Source organism: Macaca fascicularis, chromosome 11, assembly GCF_037993035.2.
Source record: "Macaca fascicularis isolate 582-1 chromosome 11, T2T-MFA8v1.1".
In the NCBI taxonomy this organism is placed as follows: Eukaryota; Metazoa; Chordata; class Mammalia; order Primates; family Cercopithecidae; genus Macaca; species Macaca fascicularis.
This window is the reverse complement of record NC_088385.1, coordinates 110,515,192-110,539,630: the sequence shown is the minus strand read 5'-3', so window position 1 is coordinate 110,539,630 and position 24,439 is coordinate 110,515,192. Positions and strand designations below refer to the sequence as shown.

General features: G+C 37.7%; 1 protein-coding gene and 1 non-coding gene across 13 annotated transcripts in view; both read right to left on the bottom strand.

The window, feature by feature from the left end:
• Window positions 1–23,962, bottom strand: part of STAB2 (stabilin 2) — a 175,529-nt gene extending 151,567 nt beyond the window's left edge. For all 12 annotated transcript variants that reach the window (XR_012420541.1, XR_012420539.1, XR_012420540.1 and 9 more), the window contains exons 1-3: window positions 23,678–23,962; window positions 20,478–20,611; window positions 14,474–14,589 (exon numbers count right to left, since the gene is read on the bottom strand). Coding sequence is in view for 3 of the 12 variants with exons in the window: in XM_065524724.2 (XP_065380796.1) it covers window positions 14,474–14,589; window positions 20,478–20,611; window positions 23,678–23,755 (328 nt within the window). In the remaining 9 variants the exon portion in view is untranslated. The remainder of the gene's footprint in view (window positions 1–14,473; window positions 14,590–20,477; window positions 20,612–23,677) is intronic.
• Window positions 19,261–19,392, bottom strand: LOC123567771 (U8 small nucleolar RNA). The gene has a single exon (XR_006690874.2). It is a non-coding gene; the product is annotated as a U8 small nucleolar RNA (small nucleolar RNA).
• Window positions 23,963–24,439: the final 477 nt, after the last annotated feature.

Sequence of the window (24,439 nt, the reverse complement as noted above, 5' to 3'; positions counted from 1 at the left end):
TCTTCACAGCAATGTGAGAATGGACTAATACAGTATGTGAGCCATGAACAAGCACCTCTTAGATCTCCAACTTCAGAAGCATAATTACCTTGAAATCTACTATTTTTTCATGAGACTACACTTCTCATGACTCCTTCCAGCCCATGACTGAGCATGGTAGAGATGCCAGGGCAGGCCCACTCCTTTAAGATGCAGGCTTCCTCTGCTGGGTGATTTTGGCTAGAGGACTCCTCATCAGCTTTACCAAATTTTCTTAGACCTACATATAGTCTATAGCTTTTCCAACTAACCTTCATTGACTCCCTCTCTTGTTCACAAGGGTCAGACCTGCATTGCTTTCTCCCTCTGCTTCTCCTGGCTTTCTTCTCATTTTTTTCATCACACATGTTTCTTCTAAGTAATCTCTTGTATCTCTAGCCCTGTCTGGCATCTCCCCACATGTTTCTTCTAAGTAATCTCTTGTATCTCTAGCCCTGTCTGGCATCTCCCTTTTGGAAGCCCTGGACTAATATGCCAGGGCATAGAGAGCCTTTGTGCACATTATAAAAAGTCTTCCCTACCCTCACTGCTCTTGTGGATATATCCCCACAGACACTAGGCTTAGAAAGCAGATGAAACTAAAATAAATTGAAGGTGCCCCTTCCTCTTGGTATACCAGGCCCACACTAGAGTGTATGGTTTGGCAAACTGAAAATGGGCTGAATTTCAGTCCAATTTCATCCCCTTAGGCAATAAGAACCTGTTACAATTTTAGGCAAAACCCGACACTTAACACCTACCAAATAGAGATTCCCTGGTGTAAGAATCAGGAAAGTACATTTTAACAGGCATGGCAGGTAATTCTACTACACATCAGTATTTGAGAACCACTGGGTATGCTGGACAAATTTATGTAGATTGTCCTAAACAGAGAGGAAGTGAAGATTTTTATGCCTAGCAGGCTGATGGGAAGCAATGCCTATGAGTTGATGTGCCTTTGTATGGCATGGTTGTGTGGTGTATCAGCTGGACACTAGGCAATGTTTCTGGTGCTTCAGAAAGGTTCTGATGTGGATGAACTTAGTAAGAAGAAAGTTCCTGAACACTTAACTGGAACACGACTTGCTTCAGAAAAACCTGTAGCACTGGGCAGCTGGTAGAAAGCCAGTGCTATTCATAGGGAGATTTTGTACACTAACTTAAAGCCACTTTGACTAATCAGCAGTTAGGTTATTTTGGTAAAAAGGTGTAGCCTCCAGTGGTTAGAGGTCAACAGGAAACTTAGCTCCTAAATTGTACCACCAAGTATGTTGCAAGAAAGAAAATTCTGTAAACTTCTTGTCCACCAGGCACTAAAATTCATATTATTTCTTCTTAAAATTCTCAAAGAGCTCCACTCTATGCCTTCAGGCCATCTGTCAATGGCAACAAAGTTCTAACACAGGGTACTCCTCAAAGTGGACACAGAACAAAGTTCAAGAATTTTTTAAAGTACAAGAATAAGAAGCACCCAACAAAGTAATATTTGCAATGTCTGATTTCAATAAAAATTTACTAGGCATAAATAATGAGGGGAAAAACCAGTTAATTGAAACCAACCCAGAGATCACTATATGATATTATTGGTAGACAAAGATTTAGAAATAGTTACTATAACTGTATTCTATATATTCAAGAAGGTAGAGAATTAAGCAAGTTAAAGAAGATATAAACAGTTCTCACTCATAGGTGGGAACTGAACAATGAGATCACTTGGACTCAGGAAGGGGAACATCACACACCGGGGCCTATCATGGGGAGGGGGGAGGGGGGAGGGGGGAGGGATTGCATTGGGAGTTATACCTGATGTAAATGACGAGTTGATGGGTGCAGCACACCAACATGGCACAAGTATACATATGTAACAAACCTGCACGTTATGCACATGTACCCTACAACTTAAAGTATAATAATAATAAATAAATTAAAAAAAAAGAAGATATAAACAAAACCAAATTGAACTTCTACCAATGAAAATACAACATCTGAAATAAAAATACAAGATATAGAATTAACAGCAGTTTAAAGACTGAGAAATAAAAGATTAGTGAACTTAAAGACAAGCAATATTAACTATACAAAATGAAGCATGGAGAGAAAAGAGACTGAAAGATAATGAGCAGAGCATCAGTGAGTTGTGGGACAACTTCAAACATTTTAATATATGTATAACTGGAATCTCTGAAAAGGAGGAAGGGAGAAAATGTATTTGAAAAAAATGTGGTCAAAATTTCCAAATTTGATGAAAACTATAAACCCACAGATCCAAGAGCTCAAAGAATACCTAGCACAAACAATATGAAGAAAACTACACACTATACTAAAATACCTTAGAACCAGTGATAAAAAGTAAATTAAAAGCAGCCAAAGGGAAAAAGGATTTGTTGTGCTGAGAGGAACAAAGATAACAATGACAACAGATCTTGTTAGAAACAATATAAGTGAAAAGACAGTGAAACAACATCCATAAAGTACGAAAACCAAAAAATTTGTCAACTTAAAATTCTATATCCAACAACAATATTTTTCAAAAACAAAGGCAAAATAAGGACTTTTTCAGACATACGAAAGGCATAAGAATTCATCACTAGATATCCTGCACTACAAGAAATGTTAAAGAAAATTGGTCAGGAAGAAAGAAAATAATACCAGATATAAATCTGTATCCACATAAAAGAATTTAGAATGCTGGACATCGTCATTATGTGCTTAAATGTAAAATATATTTTCCCGATATTTTAAATCATTTAAAGGATGGTTCATTTGTTTAAGGAAAAATTGGTAACAATATAATGTGGGGCTTCTAACATATATAGAAGTAAAATACATAACAATAATAGCATCAAGGATAGGAGTGTAGAAATAGAAGTATATTCTTGTAAGATTCTTATGCATAGAGTGGCGTAATATTACTTAAAGGTAGACTGTGTTAAGTTAAAGATTTATTCCATAAACCTTAAAGGAAACATTTAAAAAATTGCCAAAAATAAAAAGTGTAGCTAGTAAGCCAACAAAGGAGATAAAAGAGGATCATAAAAAGAATTAATTAATACAAAAGAAGACAAACAAAGAGGGCAAAAGGAACAAAGAACAGATGGAACAAACAGAAAATAAATAGCAAGATGATGGATGTAAACCTAACATATTAAATATAAATGGTCTAAACAACCTTAATTAAAAGACATGGGCTGTCATATTAGTTGAAAGGGCAATAACTAATTATATGTTGCCTACAAGAGACCCTAACTATATGCTGCCTACAAAGTTGTATATTTTAAATATACAATTATGTTAAAGGTAAAGGGAGAAAAAAAGCACACTAACATTAGTCAAAAGAAAGCTGAAGTAGCTCATATTAATATTAGATGAAGTAGATTTCAAGTTAACATATTTTTACCAGGGATAAAGAAGTTCATTTCATAATGTTAATGGAATCAATTCATCAATAGAACATAAACCATAAATATGTATTGACCTAATAAGAGATTTTCAAAGTACATGAAACAAAAACTCATTGAACTGCAAGGAGAAATAGGTAAATATACAGTTACAGTAGAGATTTCAGTACCTCTCTCAATAACCAATAGAACAAGTAGTCTTAAAATTATTAAGGATATTGAATCATATTTCCCATAAAAATAAAAATGAATAATTAAGTATAGAAAAGACTTGAACAGCTTTATTAATCAATTTGACCTAATTGACATTTGCAGAATACTCCATCTAGCAGTGGCAGAATACACCTATTTTTCAAGAGCACATGAAACAGTTGCAAAGACAGGAGCTATTGTAGGTCATAAAACAAGTCTTAATAAATTTAAATGGATTCAAATAATATATGTGCTCTGACCACAATATAATTAAATGATAAATTTCCTTCTAAGCATGGTATTAGCTTAATCTCACAAATTTGATATCTTAATTTGCATTCACTGAATAAAAGAAACATATTTGGAAACAATAGCAGGAATGTATCTGAAAAATTATTCTATTTGGAAGTAAAATATTATATTTAAAAGTAACTGATTTCAAAGAAAAAATCAAGATGGAAATTAAAAATTATTTTGAACTGAATAAAATTGAAACACAATGTATCAACATTTATGATACGCACGTAAGGCAATGCTTAGAAGGAAATTTATTGCACTAAATAAGTACCATATGAGAAAAGAAGAAAGTTTTAAAATAATGACCCACTTACAACTTAAGGTAAAGAAGTTAGAAAAATAATAGCAAATGAAACCCAAGCAAGCACAAGATAGGAGGTATAAAGTGCAGTGGCCAATGAAATAAAAATTAGAAAAGCAATAGAGTAAATAAATGAAACCAAAAGCTGGTGAATGAAATGGATGAATTTATAGCCAGACTAATCAGAAAAAAAGAAAGATGAAAATTACCAATCACAGAAATGAGAGAGGGGACATCATTACAAATCTTGTAGACATTAAAGGGATAATAAATGAATATTATGAACAAGTTTATGCCAATAAATTTGAGAATGTAGATAAAAATGGACAAATTTATTGAAAGTAAAAAACTAGGAAAGCTCACTCAAAGGAAATAGATAACCTCAATGTTCTTATATCCAAGAAGTTGAATTTAAAATTAAAATCCTTTACACAAAGAAAATTCCATGCCAAATGGCTTTGTTTGTGAATACTATCTCACATGTAAGGAAGAAATTATATCAGTCTTACAAAAACTCTTCTAGGTAATTGAAGAAGAGGGAATATATCTCAGTTCACTCAATATAGGGAACATTATTATCCTGATTCCAAAACCAAATACATAACAAGAAGACTATATACCAACATCCCCAATGAGTACAGACACAAAATTTTTAAGCAACATGATAGCCACCTGACCCTAGCAATACACAAAACTGATAAATACATCATAGTCAGTGCAGTAAGGTTAAAAAATGATATAAAATGAATGCAGATTAGAAATAAATAAATAAAATTGTCTTTATTCACAGGCAACATTATTGTCTATGGAGAAAATTCCAAAGTATCTCCAGAAAGTTATTAGAACTAACACATCAATTTAGTAATTTCTCAGTATATGAGGTCAATATACAAAATCAACTCTATTTCCACAAACTAGCAATTAACAATTAGGGATTGAAATTTCAAAAAACTATTAGAAGTAGTACCAAAAGTCATGAAGAACTTAGGTGTGAATCTGATAAGAATTCTGCAAAATTTGTAAGCTGAAATTTATAGAACAGTGATAAACAAAATAAAAGAAGCCCTAAGTAAATGGAGAGCTACACACTGTCATTATGAATAAGAGAATCAATATTTTTAGATGTCAGTTCTCCCTAAATGCATCTATAGATTTAATGAAATTCCAATTAAAATCTTAGGAAGACTTTTTTTGTTGTTAGAAATTGACAAATTGATCCTAAACTTGAATGGAAAAGCAAAGGTACTAGAATAAGCAAAATAATTTTGAAAAAGGTCAAGTTGGACTTACACTACTTCATTTTAAGGCTTACGGTAACACTATAGTAATAAAGACAGTGTGGTATTCGTGGAAGGATAGACATGTAGATCAGTGGAACAGAATAGAGAGTCCAGAAATAGACCTGTACATAGACAATCAATTAATTTTCTACAATGGTCCAAAGGCAATTTGATGAGGAGAGGATCATCTTTTCAAGAAATGTTGCTGGAGTTTTTCAAATTATCTATATGCAAAGAAATGAATCTTGATCCATACTTTGAACAATATACAAGAACTAACTTGGAATAGATGATAGACCTAAATGTAAAGCTTAAAACTACAAAGTTTTGAGAGGAAAATATAGAAAAAAATCTTTGTGATATAAGGTTGGTCAAAGATTTCTAGATATGATACAAGAAACAGTATCTATAAAAGCATGATACATTTAAACCTCATCAAAATTAAGAATGTTTTCTCTTCAAAAGGCAATGTTACGAGACTTGAAAGACAAGACACAGACTGGGAAGAAGTATTTACAAAGCACACATCTAATATCTTAAATTCTTAAAGAACTCTCAAAACTCAATAATAAGAAAACAAACAACCCGAAAAATATATGAATAGCAAATAAGCACGTGAAAAATGCAAATTAAAATGGGTTACAATGCAAGTCCACTATACATCCATTAGAATGGCTAAAAAAATCTGATTATAGCAATTGCTAGCAAGGATGCCAAACACCTGGAATCCTCATACATTGCTGATAGAAATGAAAAATAATGTAGATACTTTGGAAAACAGTTTGGCAGTTTCTAATACAGTTGAACATATTTTTACTCTACAATCCAGGACAACCACTCCCAGGTATTTACCAAAATGAAATGAAAACTTACATTCATCTCAAAACCTGTGTGTGAATGTCCATAGTGGCTTTATTTTTAATTGCCCCAAACTGGAAACAAACCCAGATGTCTTTCAGTTAGTGAATAGCTTAACAAACTGGGTCTAGCCACAGAATGGAGTACGGTAAAGGATTATAAAGGAATGAAACTTGATACAGGTAATGACATGGATGAATCTGATATTCATTGTGCCAAGTGAAATAAACGAGACTCAAAAAGGTACATACTGGGTACATACTGAATGATTCCAATTATATGACGGAAAGGTAAAATTATAGGCACAGAAAACAGGTTAGTATTTTCCAGGGATTGCGAGTTGAGGGAGGGCTCGACAACACAGAATTTGGGGGGATATGCAACTGTTCCCTATCTTAATTATGGTGGTTGCCACACAACTCTTCAGGTTTGTCAAAGCTTGAATAGCTGTATACTTAAAAGGTTGAGTTTTACTGTATGTAAATTATGATAATAAATTTAAAAAAATCCATTATCACTGATCATGTGTCTCAAAGACCGGTGTGGAAAAGGCGATTAATGTCCAAAAAATGATTGATTAAATTCCACTTCTATTTAGACCTTACAAACATCCTTTTCTATAGTTTGTTCTTACTGGAAAGGAAAACAGATTCAGATACTAGATTCATAATTGTCTATTTTTAAACACATGGTAAGTTATATAATTTCCTGCTTTCAATCGAGAAATCTTTTATTTGAATGTTTTAATATAGTTGCAAGAAAATAAATGTTCGGGAGGCAGTTCTTCAGGTTCAAATAGCCATCTAGCAAAGCATTGCTGATCACCTTCCAGAAGCCAGATCTTGGTCTACAAGGGTTTCTTTTTCTTTTCTTTTTGAGACGGAGTCTTGCTCTGTCACTCAGGCTGGAGTGCAGTGACGTGATCTTGGCTCACTGCAACTTCCGCCTCCCGGGTTTCAGCAATTCTCATGCCTCAGCCTCCTGAGTAGCTTGGATTACAGACACCTACCACCCACGACCTTGCCCTGCTAATTTTTGTATTTTTTGTAGATCTGAAATTTCACCATGTTGGCCAGGCTGATCTCAAACTCCTGACCTCAAGAGATCTGCTCTCCTTGGCCTCCCAAAGTGCTGGGATTACTGGCTCAAGCCACCTCGCCTGGCCCCTTTAAAGGTTTCTTGACTCCTTTTTTTTTTTTCCTTTTTGTGCTGCCCTTGCTTTATTGTTGTTGCTGTTATTTTAGCAATCTAGACCCTGGGTAGCATGCCAACCACATTACGTGTACTATCTCAGTATTTAATCCTCACAATAGCCTTATGAAGTTGTTGTTATCACCATTTTATCTAAGAGGAAACTGAAGCCTAGCAAGGTTTGGTAACAAGGTCACAGCCACTAGGATCAGAGATAATGATTCCCATTCAGCTCTGGCTTGTAATTTTGCTTCTCTGTATGGACTACTTATAATATTTTGCATAGCTTTTACATTCATTTAATTGACTCATTCAACATTTGTTGAATGCTTACTATGATCTTCAAAACTGGCAATAATTTCTCTTTGTGTTTTCACAAGAAAGTGAAATAAAATTTAGCCAGGACAGGAAGGAGTATGCCTGTCTCTTGCTGTGGTGAGAAAGAGGCTGGTGGGGCCGACTTTAGTGCTTATTTCTGAAGAAGTGCCCCAACACATCCTCCTCTTTGAAACAAGTGCTCTGCCATCCATCCACAGTTCTTCAGGTGTCTGCCTCTAGCTGTGCAAAGGGTGAAGGCATATGCTGGCTGGAAATTGCTATCTCCTGGGGACTTTCTTGAGCCACAACATCAAATATTCTGCAACGGATGTGAGGTTTTCTCTATAGGAGGTGCTTCACCCTGGCCCAGCCTTCTTGCCTTGCAGCTTGTGACCCCATGGATGAAAGGCCAAGGTGAATACTTATTGATATGGCCTGAAAGTTTGTGTCTCCCTAAATTCATATGTTGAAGCCCGTAACCTCCAATGAGATAGTATTTGCAGGTGGGGCCTTTGGGAGGTATTTAGGTTCAGATGAAACCATCAGGGTGGAGTCTCTGTGATGGGATCCGTATCCTTATAAAAAGAAGGAAAACTGGAGCACTAGAGCGCCCTCTCCCTCTCTTTCTCTCACTCAACAAACATCTGTTGTTTCAGCCACTCAGTCTATAGTATTTTGTTGTAGCAAACTGTAGCTGAGTAAGAGACCACCTTCCTTACACTCCTCAAAGACAGGCCTTTGTTGTGGCCTGAGACATCAGTGTGATCCACTGGGTCCATCCATAGAAAGGCAGACAATCATAAGAATAAAAAAATACACATATGGGACCATAAGCTACACAAAGAAATGAGATGCACAGAAATGTCCTTACCGAAGTGCTGAAACTATGTAGGGAATTAGTTATCAGCTCAATGAGAGAATTTATTGAGCATGTACTATTGCCAACCCCTTTTCATGTATGTTCTCATTCTCACAACTAAATGAGGAAGGTATCATCATCATCTTCATCACTCAGATTTTAGGTAAGAATACTGAAGTGAGGTAATTTGCCCAAGATTACATGGTCATTAAGAGTTGGAAGTGGCATTGCAATCAGGCCTACCTGAAGAATTTGAGTCCTTAAGCCTGAAGGCAGAGTATAACAGGCCAGCACTTTAGAATATAAAATCAAGTCAATAAACACTCCCTGAAATAAAGAGGGCCACTGATGATTGGAGAAACACAAAAGACAGAAAAGGTAGCCAATATGCTCTGGAGACTGACCATCTACCAGGCACATCCTAAGTACTTTCCACATACTAGCTCACCTAATCCTCAGTGCAATCTTTGGAAGGTAGGTGTGTTAGCATCATCATTTCTATTTTATAGATGAGGAAGACAGTACCAAAGAATAGGGTTACCAGGTGAAACATAGGATACCAAGTTAGATTTAAATTTCAGATAGGCAATGAATATTGTTTTAGCATAAGTACATTCCAAATATTGTTTGCAGATTCATTGTTTATCTGAAATTCAAATAGAACTGGGTGCCCTGTATTATTATTTGCTAAATCTGGCAATGCTGCAGAGGGAGTAAGTCTCAGAACTGAAATAGAATAAAGTTGGGAATGGAAGCCAGGAAATCTGACTCTGGAGTCTGCGATCTTACTGTAAAACCATGCTGCTTCTCAGAAGGGAGCTCAGGTGTCATGGAACCAACCCCAGGCAGAGCAGGCACCCAGCTAATGGTGGAAGCAAGAATTCCAGGGTTGGGCTAGTTAGAGGAAGGCTACTTTCCTAGAAGTTGAGCCTGCAACACAACCAGGTATTTTGGAAAGCAGGAGAGAGTAATGAGTTAGAACTGGGGTCTGCAGTGAGACAGTCCCTGTTTGCTGGTGTGGCTCCACACTTATTAGCTGGTTCTCTTTGGGCAGGCTGCAAAACTCCTCAAAGTCCCAGTGTCCTCACCTGGGCTCACAGGTACAATTGTTTTTCCTCCTCTGCTCCCATGTCAATTTTCCTCATTAGTCTGTGAGCTCCTTGGGGATAGGGACCTATTATACATGTGATTAGGGGTCGGGCCTATTATATATCTGATTGTGTGCAGCATATAGTAGGTGCTTAATAAATGCTTGATTTTTATGAGCTGGCCAATGCTGGAAGGAACTTGGAAGAAAAGGTAGCAGGAATGTGGGGGTATGAAGAATCCTCATTTTATGGCCTAGATAGACTGTTTTAACAATTTATGAAAACAGTTCATTTGGTTATGAAATAAAAATTTTAAGGAAACAGTATAATTTATTTCCTGCTTTTCAAATCATTTTCTATCATCTCAGGCCCCCGTTAGAAAAAGCTATGGTAAAATTGACATTCCTAGCAATGATGCTTGAAAGAGCTATTATAGAATTTGCTACAAGGGCACGTTTCCGATGCATTGTGAGGCTCAAGAAGCTGATAAGACTATTCTAGGTCATTATCACATTTCCTCGGGTCACCATAACTCTGGTGGTTTCTTGCATCCTGACTTTCCTAATGCAGGAGGCTTTACCATTATAAGCCGTCAGCAAATCAACAGCTGGTCTGTTTCTTTAAAGGAAGATAATACACTTCCTGCCCCACAAGAGACCAGGGACTTCTCTGTAACTTTATCTCCTAAGAAACTCTAGAGGTGCCTATTCCACGTCACCACCTTTGTTTAAAAGCTTGGTGCACAGTGCTAGGCAGAAAATCCAACCCAGTCTTCCATTTAAAGCTCTTGTTGGATTTGTCTTCCTGGGAAACTGAAGTGAAATATGTTCTTTAACTGAACTCAGCATTATTTGTCACTCAAAGCAAAAAAGGAAATGCCTAAAAGGATGGTTTCAAATCCCTGTGGTCTATTATTTGTAACCTGGATAGTGAATGGCAAGAAATATGCAGTGAGAAAGAAAAAGAGGCCTCGAAATGCAAATAACATGATATAAAAAATAAATTTAGAAAATTCGATGACATTGACTTAAAAAAGAAAAATCAAGACTATTTCTTTTTGAAATAATCAGATTGTTTTGTCCACAATTGAGTTTGGGTGTAACTCCTTTGCACATGCTCGTTTTCCATTACTTTGAGTTGTTACACAAATCCATTACCATTCATGGCAGAATAAAAAAAAAGTAGGATGTTCAAATTAAAAAATAGATTTCATCCCAAATAGAATATCGGCTGTTCAGACATGATTAAGTTCCAAAGTAGAAACGTATTTTTGTGAGGAAAGATCTCCATGTGCACATTTGGTAAAGTAGTGTAATTTTTAATTAGGGAGAAGCAGGTTACATCCAGGTAGAAACACCTTCCTTATTTTTTTTCCCCAAGTGAGAATTCATGCTTTGTTCTTAATTTTAGAAGATGATGGACACAATTTTTTTCATTGTGTTTCTTTACATTCTCCAAGTTCTCAGCATTGACCATAGGGTGATTTCCCAATTTGAGTAAGATATAGTTTTGAAATAACCCAGAAGTGTTGCATATTTGTCAGTGCATTAAAAAGGAAGTGGATGTTCCATTTGCTTTGGAAACAAGGCCATTCTGGAGCTTGGGAATGTGCTTCCTCAGAAAGAAGGATAGACCCATGTCAGCAGCTCTGAAATGGCCTTATCCTTACGGAAATGTAAAGTGATAGTCAAGGTCTTGCTTGTCATCACCACAAAATGTGAGAGGTAAAATATACTGCCGAGTAGAGGATTTATCTTTTTCCCTAGCCAAAGGAAGGAAGCCTTTCGAGACATCTAGTGTGTTTGGAAGATGAAGATAACGGGGAGTACCGTTTTGCCCCAGTGAAAGGACAGTAGAAATAATGTCCAGGCCCCAGTTTTCATGTTTTGCTGCTCTGGCTTTAAGACCTGTCTGAAGGGAATGTTTGAGCATTCAAAGAATGCTTTTGGACTCTTTTTTTTTTTTTTGAGATAGGGTCTCACTCTGTCACCCAGGCTGGAGTACAGTGGCATGATCTTGGCTCGCTGCAACCTCTGCCTCCCGAGCAATTCTCTAGCCTCAGCCTCCCGAGTAGCTAGGATTACAGGCGTATGCCACCATGCCCAGGTACCCTTTTAGATTCTTTTGATTGTAGATGTGAACCTTCCCACATTTGCCTGCACATAGTACAGTATGATGGCATAAACCTGCTAAAAGATCTTGAATCCTCTTTGCCTACTCATGCTCTAAGAGTTACCCTCTGTTAAAAAAGGATTTAGAGAAGGAGTGTCATTTTATTCATCTTTCATTATCAGAGGTCAATTTTGACTGTGAGTCACTGATTCATTTATTCATTAAACATTTATAAAGGTCCTTCTTTTTGTCATAGACTTTGCCAAGTCTTATCGCCTAGGTTAATGTTTTAAAATCTCAACTACAGTTTTGTAAAGTAGGACTTTTAGCTCCCATTTGACAGATGAGGAGAATGAGGAGTAGGCAGAAAGTCACTTGCCCCAACCAGTAAGTGGTGGAACGAAGTTCTAGCTGCTGGCCCAGTGTTCTTTTGCCCTCCTGGCTGTTTTTTGTCATTCATTATGTTGGACATGCTGACTTTTGTTCTGCATCTTGGACAAGGCCATTCCTTGTTTTCAATGTGACTGATTAATAACTTAGCATCAGATTTGTTTTTATGGGTTAGAAAGAGAAAAGCAAATCTAAACATTCTTTCTATTGTATCAAAATGTCTATAAGACCTAGACATGATCATGACCACATTTGGCACAAAAAAAGTTCTTAAAATCTGGAAGTCTGAGTTAATTGCTTTAAAAGACACCTGATTCTTATTTGCTAAACTCTTAGAAATATGCTGTGCCAACATGTTGAGGTAAAACTGAGTATAGACGAGTTAACAGAGAGAAGCGGCAGGATCTCTCTCTTTTTTTTTTTTTGAGACGGAGTCTCGCTCTGTCGCCCAGGCTGGAGTGCAGTGGCGCAATCTCTGCTCACTGCAAGCTCCGCCTCCCAGGTTCACGCCATTCTCCTGCCTCAGCCTCCTGAGTAGCTGGGACTACCGGCGCCTGCCAACATGCCCGGCTAATTTTTTGTATTTTTAGTAGAGATGGGGTTTCACCGTGTTAGCCAGGATGGTCTTGATCTCCTGACCTCGTGATCTGCCCGCCTCGGCCTCCCAAAGTGCCGGGATTACAGGCGTGAGCCTCCACGCCCGGCCATTGGCAGGATCTCTTGAACCCCAAACCTTGACCTTTCTAGGGCAAGAAGTCTAATCCAGGCATTTCCTGGGAAGGCAGAAAGGACCTGCCAATCAAAAAATACATTACCAACACATTTTGAGGCTCTCCTTTTTGAACAGGTTTGCTCTAGGCAGTAGGACAGAGCAGAAAGGTGCCAGGCAGCTTTGAACTTGAACTTGCTTTATCACTTACCAGTCCAAAGGAAACTGGCAAAAGATAATTTTAAAATCTGATTTCTCACAGGCAAAATGGGGATAAAAATGTCTAACTCAAAGATTTGTTTTAAAAATTACATCAGGTAATATAGGCTGAGTACCTCTGTGGTACCTAATGTCAGCAATATTGAGTAAATAGAAGCGTTTATTCATTTAATTGTTAGTTAAAAACACAAACAAACAAAAAAAACCCCAAAAGACATTATGCATACAGTATGGATTCAACTATTTACAAGTTATATGGGAAAAAAAAGCCAAGACTGAAACATGCCAAAATATTTAAGGTTTCCTATATGCAACAGAATATAAACTGATGTTTTTTGTTTCTTTATACCTTTCTAAACTTTACAAGCTGTATATAATTTTCTTGTATTACTTTAATCAGAACAAAAACAAAGCAAAAGAGAACTAATCTCTCCTTTTATGTGGATCCTAAGGAGATGTTTTCATTATCTAAAAAGATGGGGAATGAACTGCAAATTCATAAATGAAAATACCTGATTTTTTCCTACCCAAAAAAAGAAGACTTGACATAATTTCCACAGGTAGCAAGGACTCAGTCACTATTTGAGTGTTAGTATGTATACTAAGCATAAAAGTTCAATTTCAGCTATCAAATGCTATGCTTGATCGTGGAAGTCTAACTATACCATTGATTCAGACTTTGCTAGTAGTTTTTCCTACAGTAAAACCTGGTCAGAATTAATTTTTATGTATATGTGTATCTGCATATCTACACAATTAACTTTACACTGTTTCTTTACCCTGATGTGTCTTAAGTTTACCATTTTAAAGTTTGATATTCCATCCTAAGACAAATTTTTAGAATATTTAATAATTATTTTGGTTGCCAAACAATAACTACAGTCTTCAAGACATTGCAACAAAACTTCTTCTTAAAGAAAATTGTATTTGGGGGTCATAATAGCCCAGGTTTTAACTTCCTTTCTTTTGCAAATATCTTTTAAAATAAAAATGGATATCCTTTCAATTGTCCCTTTTTCTGGCTTACAGAGGAATTCTCTTAAAGAGAGATCTCTATCAGCAGTAAAGTAGATTGCTTTGTGAAAGCTAACAGGGCAAGAAAGATTTTCTACATGTAGACTAACAGAAATTTCTACAAATGGATGTTAGTATTCTTCTTTTTATTGGGCTTCCTTCATCTCAATTTTCTATGAAATGAGACACAAAGAAGCAAGTCTCAAAGTCCAACCATTGTGCCACTTACCTATACAGTCTGGGCCCCAGTGGCCAGGACAACACCGAGGTTGGAGATAGTCCTTCATACAAATATGGCGGCATCCGGGGAGAGACAGAGAGTACGTTCTGACCTCAAAGGTGTACCTTGGAGGTAAACAGAGGACATTAGACCACGATAAGAGCAATGCAGTTACTCAGGTGGTAGAACTGCCTTAGCTTTCAGTTTAGGTCTTAATACTTACCTACCGTTAAAAATATCCAGATGGAACACATTTGGCTTTCTAGGTAGCAAAAAATTTAATTATGATTATTCTTAATTGTGAGAAACGGACGAAAAAATCAGAGAACAATGAACATACAGGGGAAATATCTAAAGTGCTATCAGAAGTGAAGTTAGTCATCCTGATACCAAAGCCTGGCAGAGACACAACAAAAAAAGAGAATTTTAGACCAATATCCCTGATGAACATCGATGCAAAAATCCTCAATAAAATACTGGCAAACCGGATTCAGCAACACATCAAAAAGCTTATCCACCATGATCAAGTGGGCTTCATCCCTGGGATGCAAGGCTGGTTCAACATTCGCAAATCAATAAACATAATCCAGCATATAAACAGAACCAAAGACAAGAACCACATGATTATCTCAATTGATGCAGAAAAGGCTTTTGACAAAATTCAACAGCCCTTCATGCTAAAAACGCTCAATAAATTCGGTATTGATGGAACGTACCTCAAAATAATAAGAGCTATTTATGACAAACCCACAGCCAATATCATACTGAATGGGCAAAAACTGGAAAAATTCCCTTTGAAAACTGGCACAAGACAGGGATGCCCTCTCTCACCACTCCTATTCAACATAGTGTTGGAAGTGCTGGCTAGGGCAATCAGGCAAGAGAAAGAAATCAAGGGTATTCAGTTAGGAAAAGAAGAAGTCAAATTGTCCCTGTTTGCAGATGACATGATTGTATATTTAGAAAACCCCATTGTCTCAGCCCAAAATCTCCTTAAGCTGATAAGCAACTTCAGCAAAGTCTCAGGATACAAAATTAATGTGCAAAAATCACAAGCATTCTTATACACCAGTAACAGACAAACAGAGAGCCAAATCAGGAATGAACTTCCATTCACAATTGCTTCAAAGAGAATAAAATACCTAGGAATCCAACTTACAAGGGATGTAAAGGACCTCTTCAAGGAGAACTACAAACCACTGCTCAGTGAAATCAAAGAGGACACAAACAAATGGAAGAACATACCATGCTCATGGATAGGAAGAATCAATATTGTGAAAATGGCCATACTGCCCAAGGTAATTTATAGATTCAATGCCATCCCCATCAAGCTACCAATGAGTTTCTTCACAGAATTGGAAAAAACTGCTTTAATATGGAAACCAAAAAAGAGCCCGCATCTCCAAGACAATCCTAAGTCAAAAGAACAAAGCTGGAGGCATCACGCTACCTGACTTCAAACTATACTACAAGGCTACAGTAACCAAAACAGCATGGTACTGGTACCAAAACAGAGATATAGACCAATGGAACAGAACAGAGTCCTCAGAAATAATACCACACATCTACAGCCATTTGATCTTTGACAAACCTGAGAGAAACAAGAAATGGGGAAAGGATTCCCTATTTAATAAATGGTGCTGGGAAAATTGGCTAGCCGTAAGTAGAAAGCTGAAACTGGATCCTTTCCTTACTCCTTATACGAAAATTAATTAAAGATGGATTAGAGACTTAAATGTTAGACCTAATACCATAAAAATCCTAGAGGAAAACCTAGGTAGTACCATTCAGGACATAGGCATGGGCAAAGACTTCATGTCTAAAACACCAAAAGCAACGGCAGCAAAAGCCAAAATTGACAAATGGGATCTCATTAAATTAAAGAGCTTCTGCACAGCAAAAGAAACTACCATCAGAGTGAACAGGCAACCTACAGAATGGGAGAAAATTTTTGCAATCTACTCATCTGACAAAGGGCTAATATCCAGAACCTACAAAGAACTCAAACAAATTTACAAGAAAAAAACAAACAACCCCATCAAAAAGTGGGCAAAGGATATGAACAGACATTTCTCAAAAGAAGACATTCATACAGCCAACAGACACATGAAAAAATGCTCATCATCACTGGCCATCAGAGAAATGCAAATCAAAACCACAATGAGATACCATCTCACACCAGTTAGAATGGCAATCATTAAAAAGTCAGGAAACAACAGGTGCTGGAGAGGATGTGGAGAAATAGGAACACTTTTACACTGTTGGTGGGATTGTAAACTAGTTCAACCATTATGGAAAACAGTATGGCGATTCCTCAAGGATCTAGAACTAGATGTACCATATGACCCAGCCATCCCATTACTGGGTATATACCCAAAGGATTATAAATTATGCTGCTATAAAGACACATGCACACGTATGTTTATTGCAGCACTATTCACAATAGCAAAGACTTGGAATCAACCCAAATGTCCATCAGTGACAGATTGGATTAAGAAAATGTGGCACATATACACCATGGAATACTATGCAGCCATAAAAAAGGATGAGTTTGAGTCCTTTGTAGGGACTGGGATGCAGCTGGAATCCATCATTCTTAGCAAACTATCACAAGAACAGAAAACCAAACACCGCATGTTCTCACTCATAGGTGGGAACTGAACAATGAGATCACTCGGACTCAGGAAGGGGAACATCACACACCGGGGCCTATCATGGGGAGGGGGGAGGGGGAAGGGATTGCATTGGGAGTTATACCTGATGTAAATGACGAGTTGATGGGTGCAGCACAGCAACATGGCACAAGTATACATATGTAACAAACCTGCACGTTATGCACATGTACCCTACAACTTAAAGTATAATAATAATAAATAAATTAAAAAAAAAAAAAAAAGAAGTGAAGTTAGTAGATGAAATAAATATTAAGGCCTAGGCATATGCTAGAGGTGTGCTTAAAACTTATCACTGAGTGTCCTAGCAGTCAATGCAGGAAGGGAGAGATCATGAGTTACAAAATGGACAGCATGTGTGGATTTAAAGCAAACGCATTGCTCAGGCTTAGCATACTTATTGGAGACACTGCAGATGAAGAAATGCCTGTGGCAGAGGCAGTATAATGCAGCAAGGAACATTTCACACAATATCCTAGTAGGAAATAAAATGATGAGTTCCTTAGAAGAGTTTCTAGTGCTGGCTGAGATACAGGTCTGGAATAACAATTCTATGGAGGTTAAACACCATTGTCTATTTAAAGAGATCTTTGTGGGCATGGCTTATTCTAGGATTAGACTTAGTGTATCTAGAGACAATCCTTCATAAATGTTGTTTCTTTCCATTTCTTTCAACTGGGCTGCTGTTAAGAATAACGTGATGATAAATTCAAGGTTGTCCTCCCCAACCCGTCGTTGAAATATAACTGATTAACAGCACAGTCGCATACTTTATGAACAGTCAAGTTGGGGATAGAGTTGACTTTTTTTGAATGGTTGAGAATAGTGGCAGGGACACCTCTTCACGAACATGGGCAGAAAGAGAGTCCAAGGGCAGAACCACATATCCCTTCAGGAACTAATTTTGAAAGAATACAAGTGGCCAATAGATATATAAAAAAGTGGTCAACATCACTAAACACCAAAGAAAGGCAAATCAAAACCACAATGAGATACATCCACATAGCTATGAGGATGGTTATTATAAAAAGCACACAAACAAAAGGCAACAAGTGTTGGCAAGGATGTGGAGAAAAGGGAACACCTACCTGTACACTGTCAGCGAAAATGTAAATTGGTATATCTGCTATAGAAAAAAGTATGGAGGTCCTTCAAAAATTAAAAATAAAACTACCATATGATCCATTAATTCTACTTCTCGTTATATATCCAAAAAATTTGAAATTATGATCTTAAAGAGATCTCTTCACTCTCATGTTCACTGCAGCATTATTCACAATAGCCAAGACATGGAAGGAACATAAACATCCATCAATGGATGAATGGATAAAGAAAATGTGGTATATACATACACTGAAATATTACTCAGCCCTTAACAAGAAGGAAATCTTGTAACTTGCGACAACATGGATGAACCTAGAGGATATCATGCTAAGTGAAATAAGCTAGACACAGAAGAACAAATACTATATGATCCCACTTAAATAAGGAATATAAATAGAGTGGAATGGTGGTTGTTAAGGGTTGGAAGGATGAGAAAATGGGAAGGTATTGTTTGAAGGGTACAAAGTTTTGGTTACGAAAGATGAAAACATTCTAGAGATTTAGTGCCTAAACTATAATGTAATATATGCTTAAACATCGCAAAGAGAGGAGATCTTATGTTAAGCGTTCTTATCACAAAAAAGAGGCGGGAGAAAACTTTTGAAGATGATGGATATATTTATGACACTGATTGTGATGTTGGTTTCATGGATTGTACTTATCTTCAAACTCATCAAGTTGTGTACATCAAGAATGTTCAGGTTTTTGTATGTCAGTAGTATCTCAATAAAGTGATTTTTAAACAGAACCAAAGAACATAAAACAAAAGAACCAATCTTGAGTTTGTTCCAGCATAGATTAATGATAGACCAAAGTCTTTAAATCTAAAACATTTCTGAATGCAAAAATTTTATCCTATGTGTGTATGTGTGTGTGTGTTTCTGTGTTTGTGTGTTGGGATATAACCAAGTGTCCACCTTGGCTATGAACAAAAAAGTAGCCAGTACAAAAAAGTTTTCAGTTTTAGTAATTGAGGGTTAACTGCTGCATATGCTTATTAATTTTTTTTTTCCAGAAAGAATCAGGGGCAATCACAGTGTTGCAAGTCCTGATTATGCAGAGACATTAATCACGAACCATATGAACTTCAATCATTATATTCGAATCTAACCTCCAAAAGGAGGAACAGGTAAAAACTATCCCACCTGATGATACCCACTGCTTGCTAATTCTAGGTTAGTTAATGCTGGGAAACTTTTATTTAAAATGATGATTTTGATTTTAGAATGCAGTGTGGTCACATTAAGCAAATGTGAATTTAAAATAGTGTGATATAATAGTGTTAAGGTTTCATTTCGTGCAAAATTAAAAAAAAAAACCTTCAACCCGGAATTAAAAGCAAACTCATTGACTACTATCTGATTTCTAAATAAACAGGCTGAGCAAATACAAATTGCATTTGCAGTTGAGCCCCATGGCTGCACCCATTAGCTAGTGAGCAGAACCACTTGCCATCCTTTGCCAGAATTAGCCTTGAATTATCAGAGTTTTGAATCCCAAGAGGTCTTCAAGAATGCAAAGTTTACATAAAATGCAACCATCCTGTAATTCATTTTTCCCCTTCTTCGAGTTCTAATTAGTATCAAGGTCTATAGCTAACGATATGACTACCAGACTCAAAGCTTTTAACACGTTCAAGACTAGAATTCTTTCCAAATTAAAGAAAACCCAGATTTTCAAAATACAGGCAAGATGAAAAGAGAATGTTTATGTTTATTTCAATACAAGATAAGTCAATTTTGTATTAAAATATGAATGAATAACAATATATATTTTATTTGTTTTACTTTTTGAGATACAGTTTCACTCTGTCACCCAGGCTGGAGTACAGTGGCTCGATCTTGGCTCACTGTAACTTCCTCCTCCTGGGTTCAAGTGACTCTCGTGCCTCAAGCTCCTGACTAGCTGGGATTGCAGGCATGCACCATCACACCTGGCTAATTTTTGTATTTTTAGTAGAGATGGGGTTTCACCATGTTGGACAGGCTGGTCTCGAACTCCTGATCTCAAGTCATCCTGCCACCTCAGCCTCCCAGAGTGCGGGGATTACAGGCATGAGCCACCATGCCCGGTCAACAATATATATTTTAGACTCAAGTTGATAAATTGTGAATTACCTAAGTTTGGGCTTATTGTCTTAGAGCAAGAGAAAAGTCATAGAAATGCTTTGCAGTTTTTGAGACAGGGAGTTTCAAGTTGGATTCACAGTTCCAGCACATTTATTTTCTCATGAGTACCTGCAATCTCGAACTCCTACAGAGCCATTGGTAATCTTGGTGTAACCATCTGGGCACTTGACTCCAAGGTTGAGAGCGCAGGACCGGCACTCGGTCCTAATTGTAAGAAGAGACTTCCTATCACATCTTCTTGCCTGTGTAAATATACAAAAGAACATTAATTCCTGATTCCTGTTATCAGAGTCTTGCAAAACATCTAGCATGGCCAGTCTTCTTCACTGGAATGTCTCCAATCATCTCAAATGAAACGTCGGGGATGGTGATAAGGTTGATTGGTAATGACTGGTTTACTCCTTTCAATCTTATCTGGAAAGAGTATTGAGATCAATAAGCAATGTCTGCCATGGCTGTAGGTGAAAGAAGAGCCACTGTTTGCACTATACATTTGCCATACCTGAGCTAGAGTCTGAAGTCGAGCAAGGTAAGATAATGTTATTACCCACATTTATTCAAGTGGGGAACCTGAAATATATTGCAGAATACACTCTCAAGTGAAAAATTCTTAAAGCAGGTTATTCAAGGTCAATTGGTCATAGATCAGCAGATCTCAAGGATGTTCTTTCATTATTGATTCCACAGGAATGTCTGCTGTGGAGCCAGCATTGTGCCAGTGCTGAGGAGGATAGTTACTGTTTCAAAGATATTGGCAATCTTTCGATTACAATCCAACTGAAAAGTAGGCTCCTGGAGAGCAGGGATCTTTCTCTGTTTTGTTCACTGTTGTACCTAAGCCATAAAATAGTATCTGACGCATAGCAGTGCTCAGTGAATACTTGTTGATTAAATGAACGAACTGGGGAAATCAGACAGATGCGCTAGAAACAGTTATTTAGCAGCATAAGGTGGTGGAGATGTAACTGCTAAATTGAATGATCCAGACCCAATTTAGCACTGTCTTTAGGATCCCCTGTTGCTCATAATGCTGAGGCTGATCCTCTGCAAGAGATGCCTCCCTTTCCTCAACTTTTCTTCATTTCCCCATCAAGCTTAAGATGAAGCAGCTTTGTGCAACTAAGAGAGAATAAATTTGGGGATTAAAAGACCTAAATTTGGAGTCAAACTCTATATCTTGCTAAGTGTACAATCTCGAATGAATTGCTTACCCTTTGCCATCACCTATAAAGAGGACATATTAATAACCACTTGTGAGGTTATTGAGACCTTTGAATGATGAAGGTCATTTAAGCAGGTGCAAATTTCCTGGCAAAATGTCTGAAGTATCACAGGTGGTGAATGCTGGCTCCTGTAACTCTTCACCTACCTTTGTACCTGTTTCCTCTCCTAACTGGCATATTCTCTCCCCTTCACTGGGCTACCTAAACCATGTCCTTCAAGGCCGTGTTTCACACCACCTCTTTCACAAAACTACACTCATTTTTCTTCCTTTTCTCAGCTTCTACTCTTCCTGTGGCTGGCCCAGTGGAGCACATTTTGTTGGTCTTTGTACTCCATTAAAACCCCCTTCTTGGGCAGGATCGTGTCTCATGCTTCTGTGTTATCCCACAGCTCATCCACGGGCCCAGCAATAGGCTAGGCATGGTGGAAATGTCACCACTGCTTCTAAGTTCATTGAAATATATAAAGTCTGCATAAAAAGAAACTTTACATCTTCAGAACAATTATTGGTTATGCATCCTTTCAAAGGTATCATCTTATTTGATCTTCACTGCTCTGAAGATAAGTAGGGCAGGTATCATCATCCTCATTTTAGCTGGAAGAAAACTGAGGTGAGGGGTGTTGCAGTGACTTGCCCAAGGTCTCCCTGTGAGTTACTGGTCTTGTGATTCCTTGATTAGCCCTTTCTCTTTCCTGCACCTGAGTGGAATATAGAAAACTGAAATCTCTGTTTTTACCAGGAGCTTTCATTTGGTGATCATCACGAACCAAACTAGCACTAGAAGGTTCTTTATTGAGTAATAATCAAAGCTACACTTAGGTATAGTTTGAATTAACCTCCTTTAATTGTCATGACACCTCCACATTTTTTTTAAAGCAGGCTTTTCTTTACATGAGGGTTTCATATTTGGATAAGTATGTGGGGTTACATTACTTTGTCTTTTCTTTCTTTCTTTGTGGGCTAGATTTAAAACCCTCTTCTTAAGAAACCTCTTGACCTTCAAATTGCCCTTTTCAAATGAAATGGCTCAGTCTCTCTCTCATACAGTATTTACAGACTTGTCCTCTCTGGAAAGTAAACTCAGCTTGTTTAAATCAGTTAAAGTCTGATTTCTGCATGAATGCAAACACTTGGTGATGATGATGATGGTGATTAAGAAGATAATGATGGTGATGATAATTACTGCCATTTGTGGAGCACTGTCAGGGGCAAGACTGAAGCTTGAAGAGAATAAAAATCTTGCTCGGGGTCAAACAGCTGTGGAGGATCTGACTAATCCTCAGACCTATTTGTTCAACAGAAAAATGAGATCCACAGTTCAAACTCAACCCTACCAAATTTCAAAGCCATTAGGCCAGCTTCCCATATTTTCATGAAAACATTATCAGAGCATGCAGCCAACTGTAATAAAATTGGTTTTGATAAAAATTTGCCAGGCACAGGTGCAGAATCATGGTTAAGATTCATTCTTGATGGATCAGAAATCACATGCTGTCTCACTGACAGCTGGCCTCACTCTGTGACGACACCTTGGTGAGCTTGCTTGAGGGTTCCGTCTTCTGATGTACTTCACAGGGGCTACTGGTAAGACCTCCCTGGGAACTTTTACTACAACTCAGTGGAAGGCAGAAGAGATGAAAGAGTGAAGGCCTGATGATTTTGGAAATATTTCTGATACTTGTGTTCCTTAGTGAGATATCCACCCTGGAATTCCCCAGACCATCTCTCCACAGCCATAGTTATTTTCTACAGTCAGGAAGACGGGATGGTAGATATTCACAATAATGAGACTATTAGAACAAATGAAAAACAGGATGCCAACATCTGCACTGGAAAGAGGATCGTTAGCACTAAAATTAGAGATCCCAACAACAGCGGGGCACTTCAGCACAGGAGAGCAGCAAGCGGGTTAGCGCACCTTCAGAAAGACGGTGCGTTACAATTAGGACTTAGTCTCAGCAAACATTCTCTGTATTTTATAAAGTCCAGATTTCACCCTTTACCCATGACAATAGAGGAAAACAAGCTTTTGAACACATCATGACAATTAACAAACGAAAAAAATATGAAAGTCTCCTCTTACCTGCCCTGTGGTTTCAGCTGGGGAGCAGAAATTTTGTACAACCAATCCAAGACAAAAGATTACTAAATGTTGTAGCATGATGAGGAAATATTTGCTCCTTCTCTGTGCCAAGCACCTTGCAGGCTGACTTAGCTATTTTAACTTAGTTTGATAAACTCCCAGTGAATTCTTTCTCATTTCAGTGTTTACTTTTAAATCCCTTCCTTTCCTTTTTCCTAGATCGAACCAGGAGATAGGTGAGACCTGCCTTCAGAAAGGAAAAATGGCAAATCCAGGAGTCTTGGTGAAATTGGCCACTGTGAATGGTCTATATATCCTGGCTGAATGACAGGATATCCTGCAGGGGCTGAGGCAGAGGCTTGGCCCGGGATTTTTGTGCCTGCGAAACTCTCAGAACGGTCCTGCCTCTCCTCTTCTCTACTCTGCCCCCACCTCTAGTCCTGCCTACTGCTGCCCTGCGGCCCTCCCAGCATTTCCACAACCACACCATGGAACACTGCAGGCCTTTTGGTGCCAATACAAAGGTTCAAGCTTGCTGTCGAACAGGGTTGGGGGAGTGCCCACAAGTGGGCACAGTCCCAGGTGTGGAATGAATGTTGCAGAAACTTTGCAGGAGGTGGTGGCTTCACCCGGGGTAAACTCCACTGCAAGAAAAGTCTCCTTGCAGATGCTGACAGGTGGGTTTTTGACTCATTCTTTCTTCTTTTCCATGCCACTTCAGTAACAAGTGACTGAGCCTGTAGGTTCAGTCTTACCCTTTAA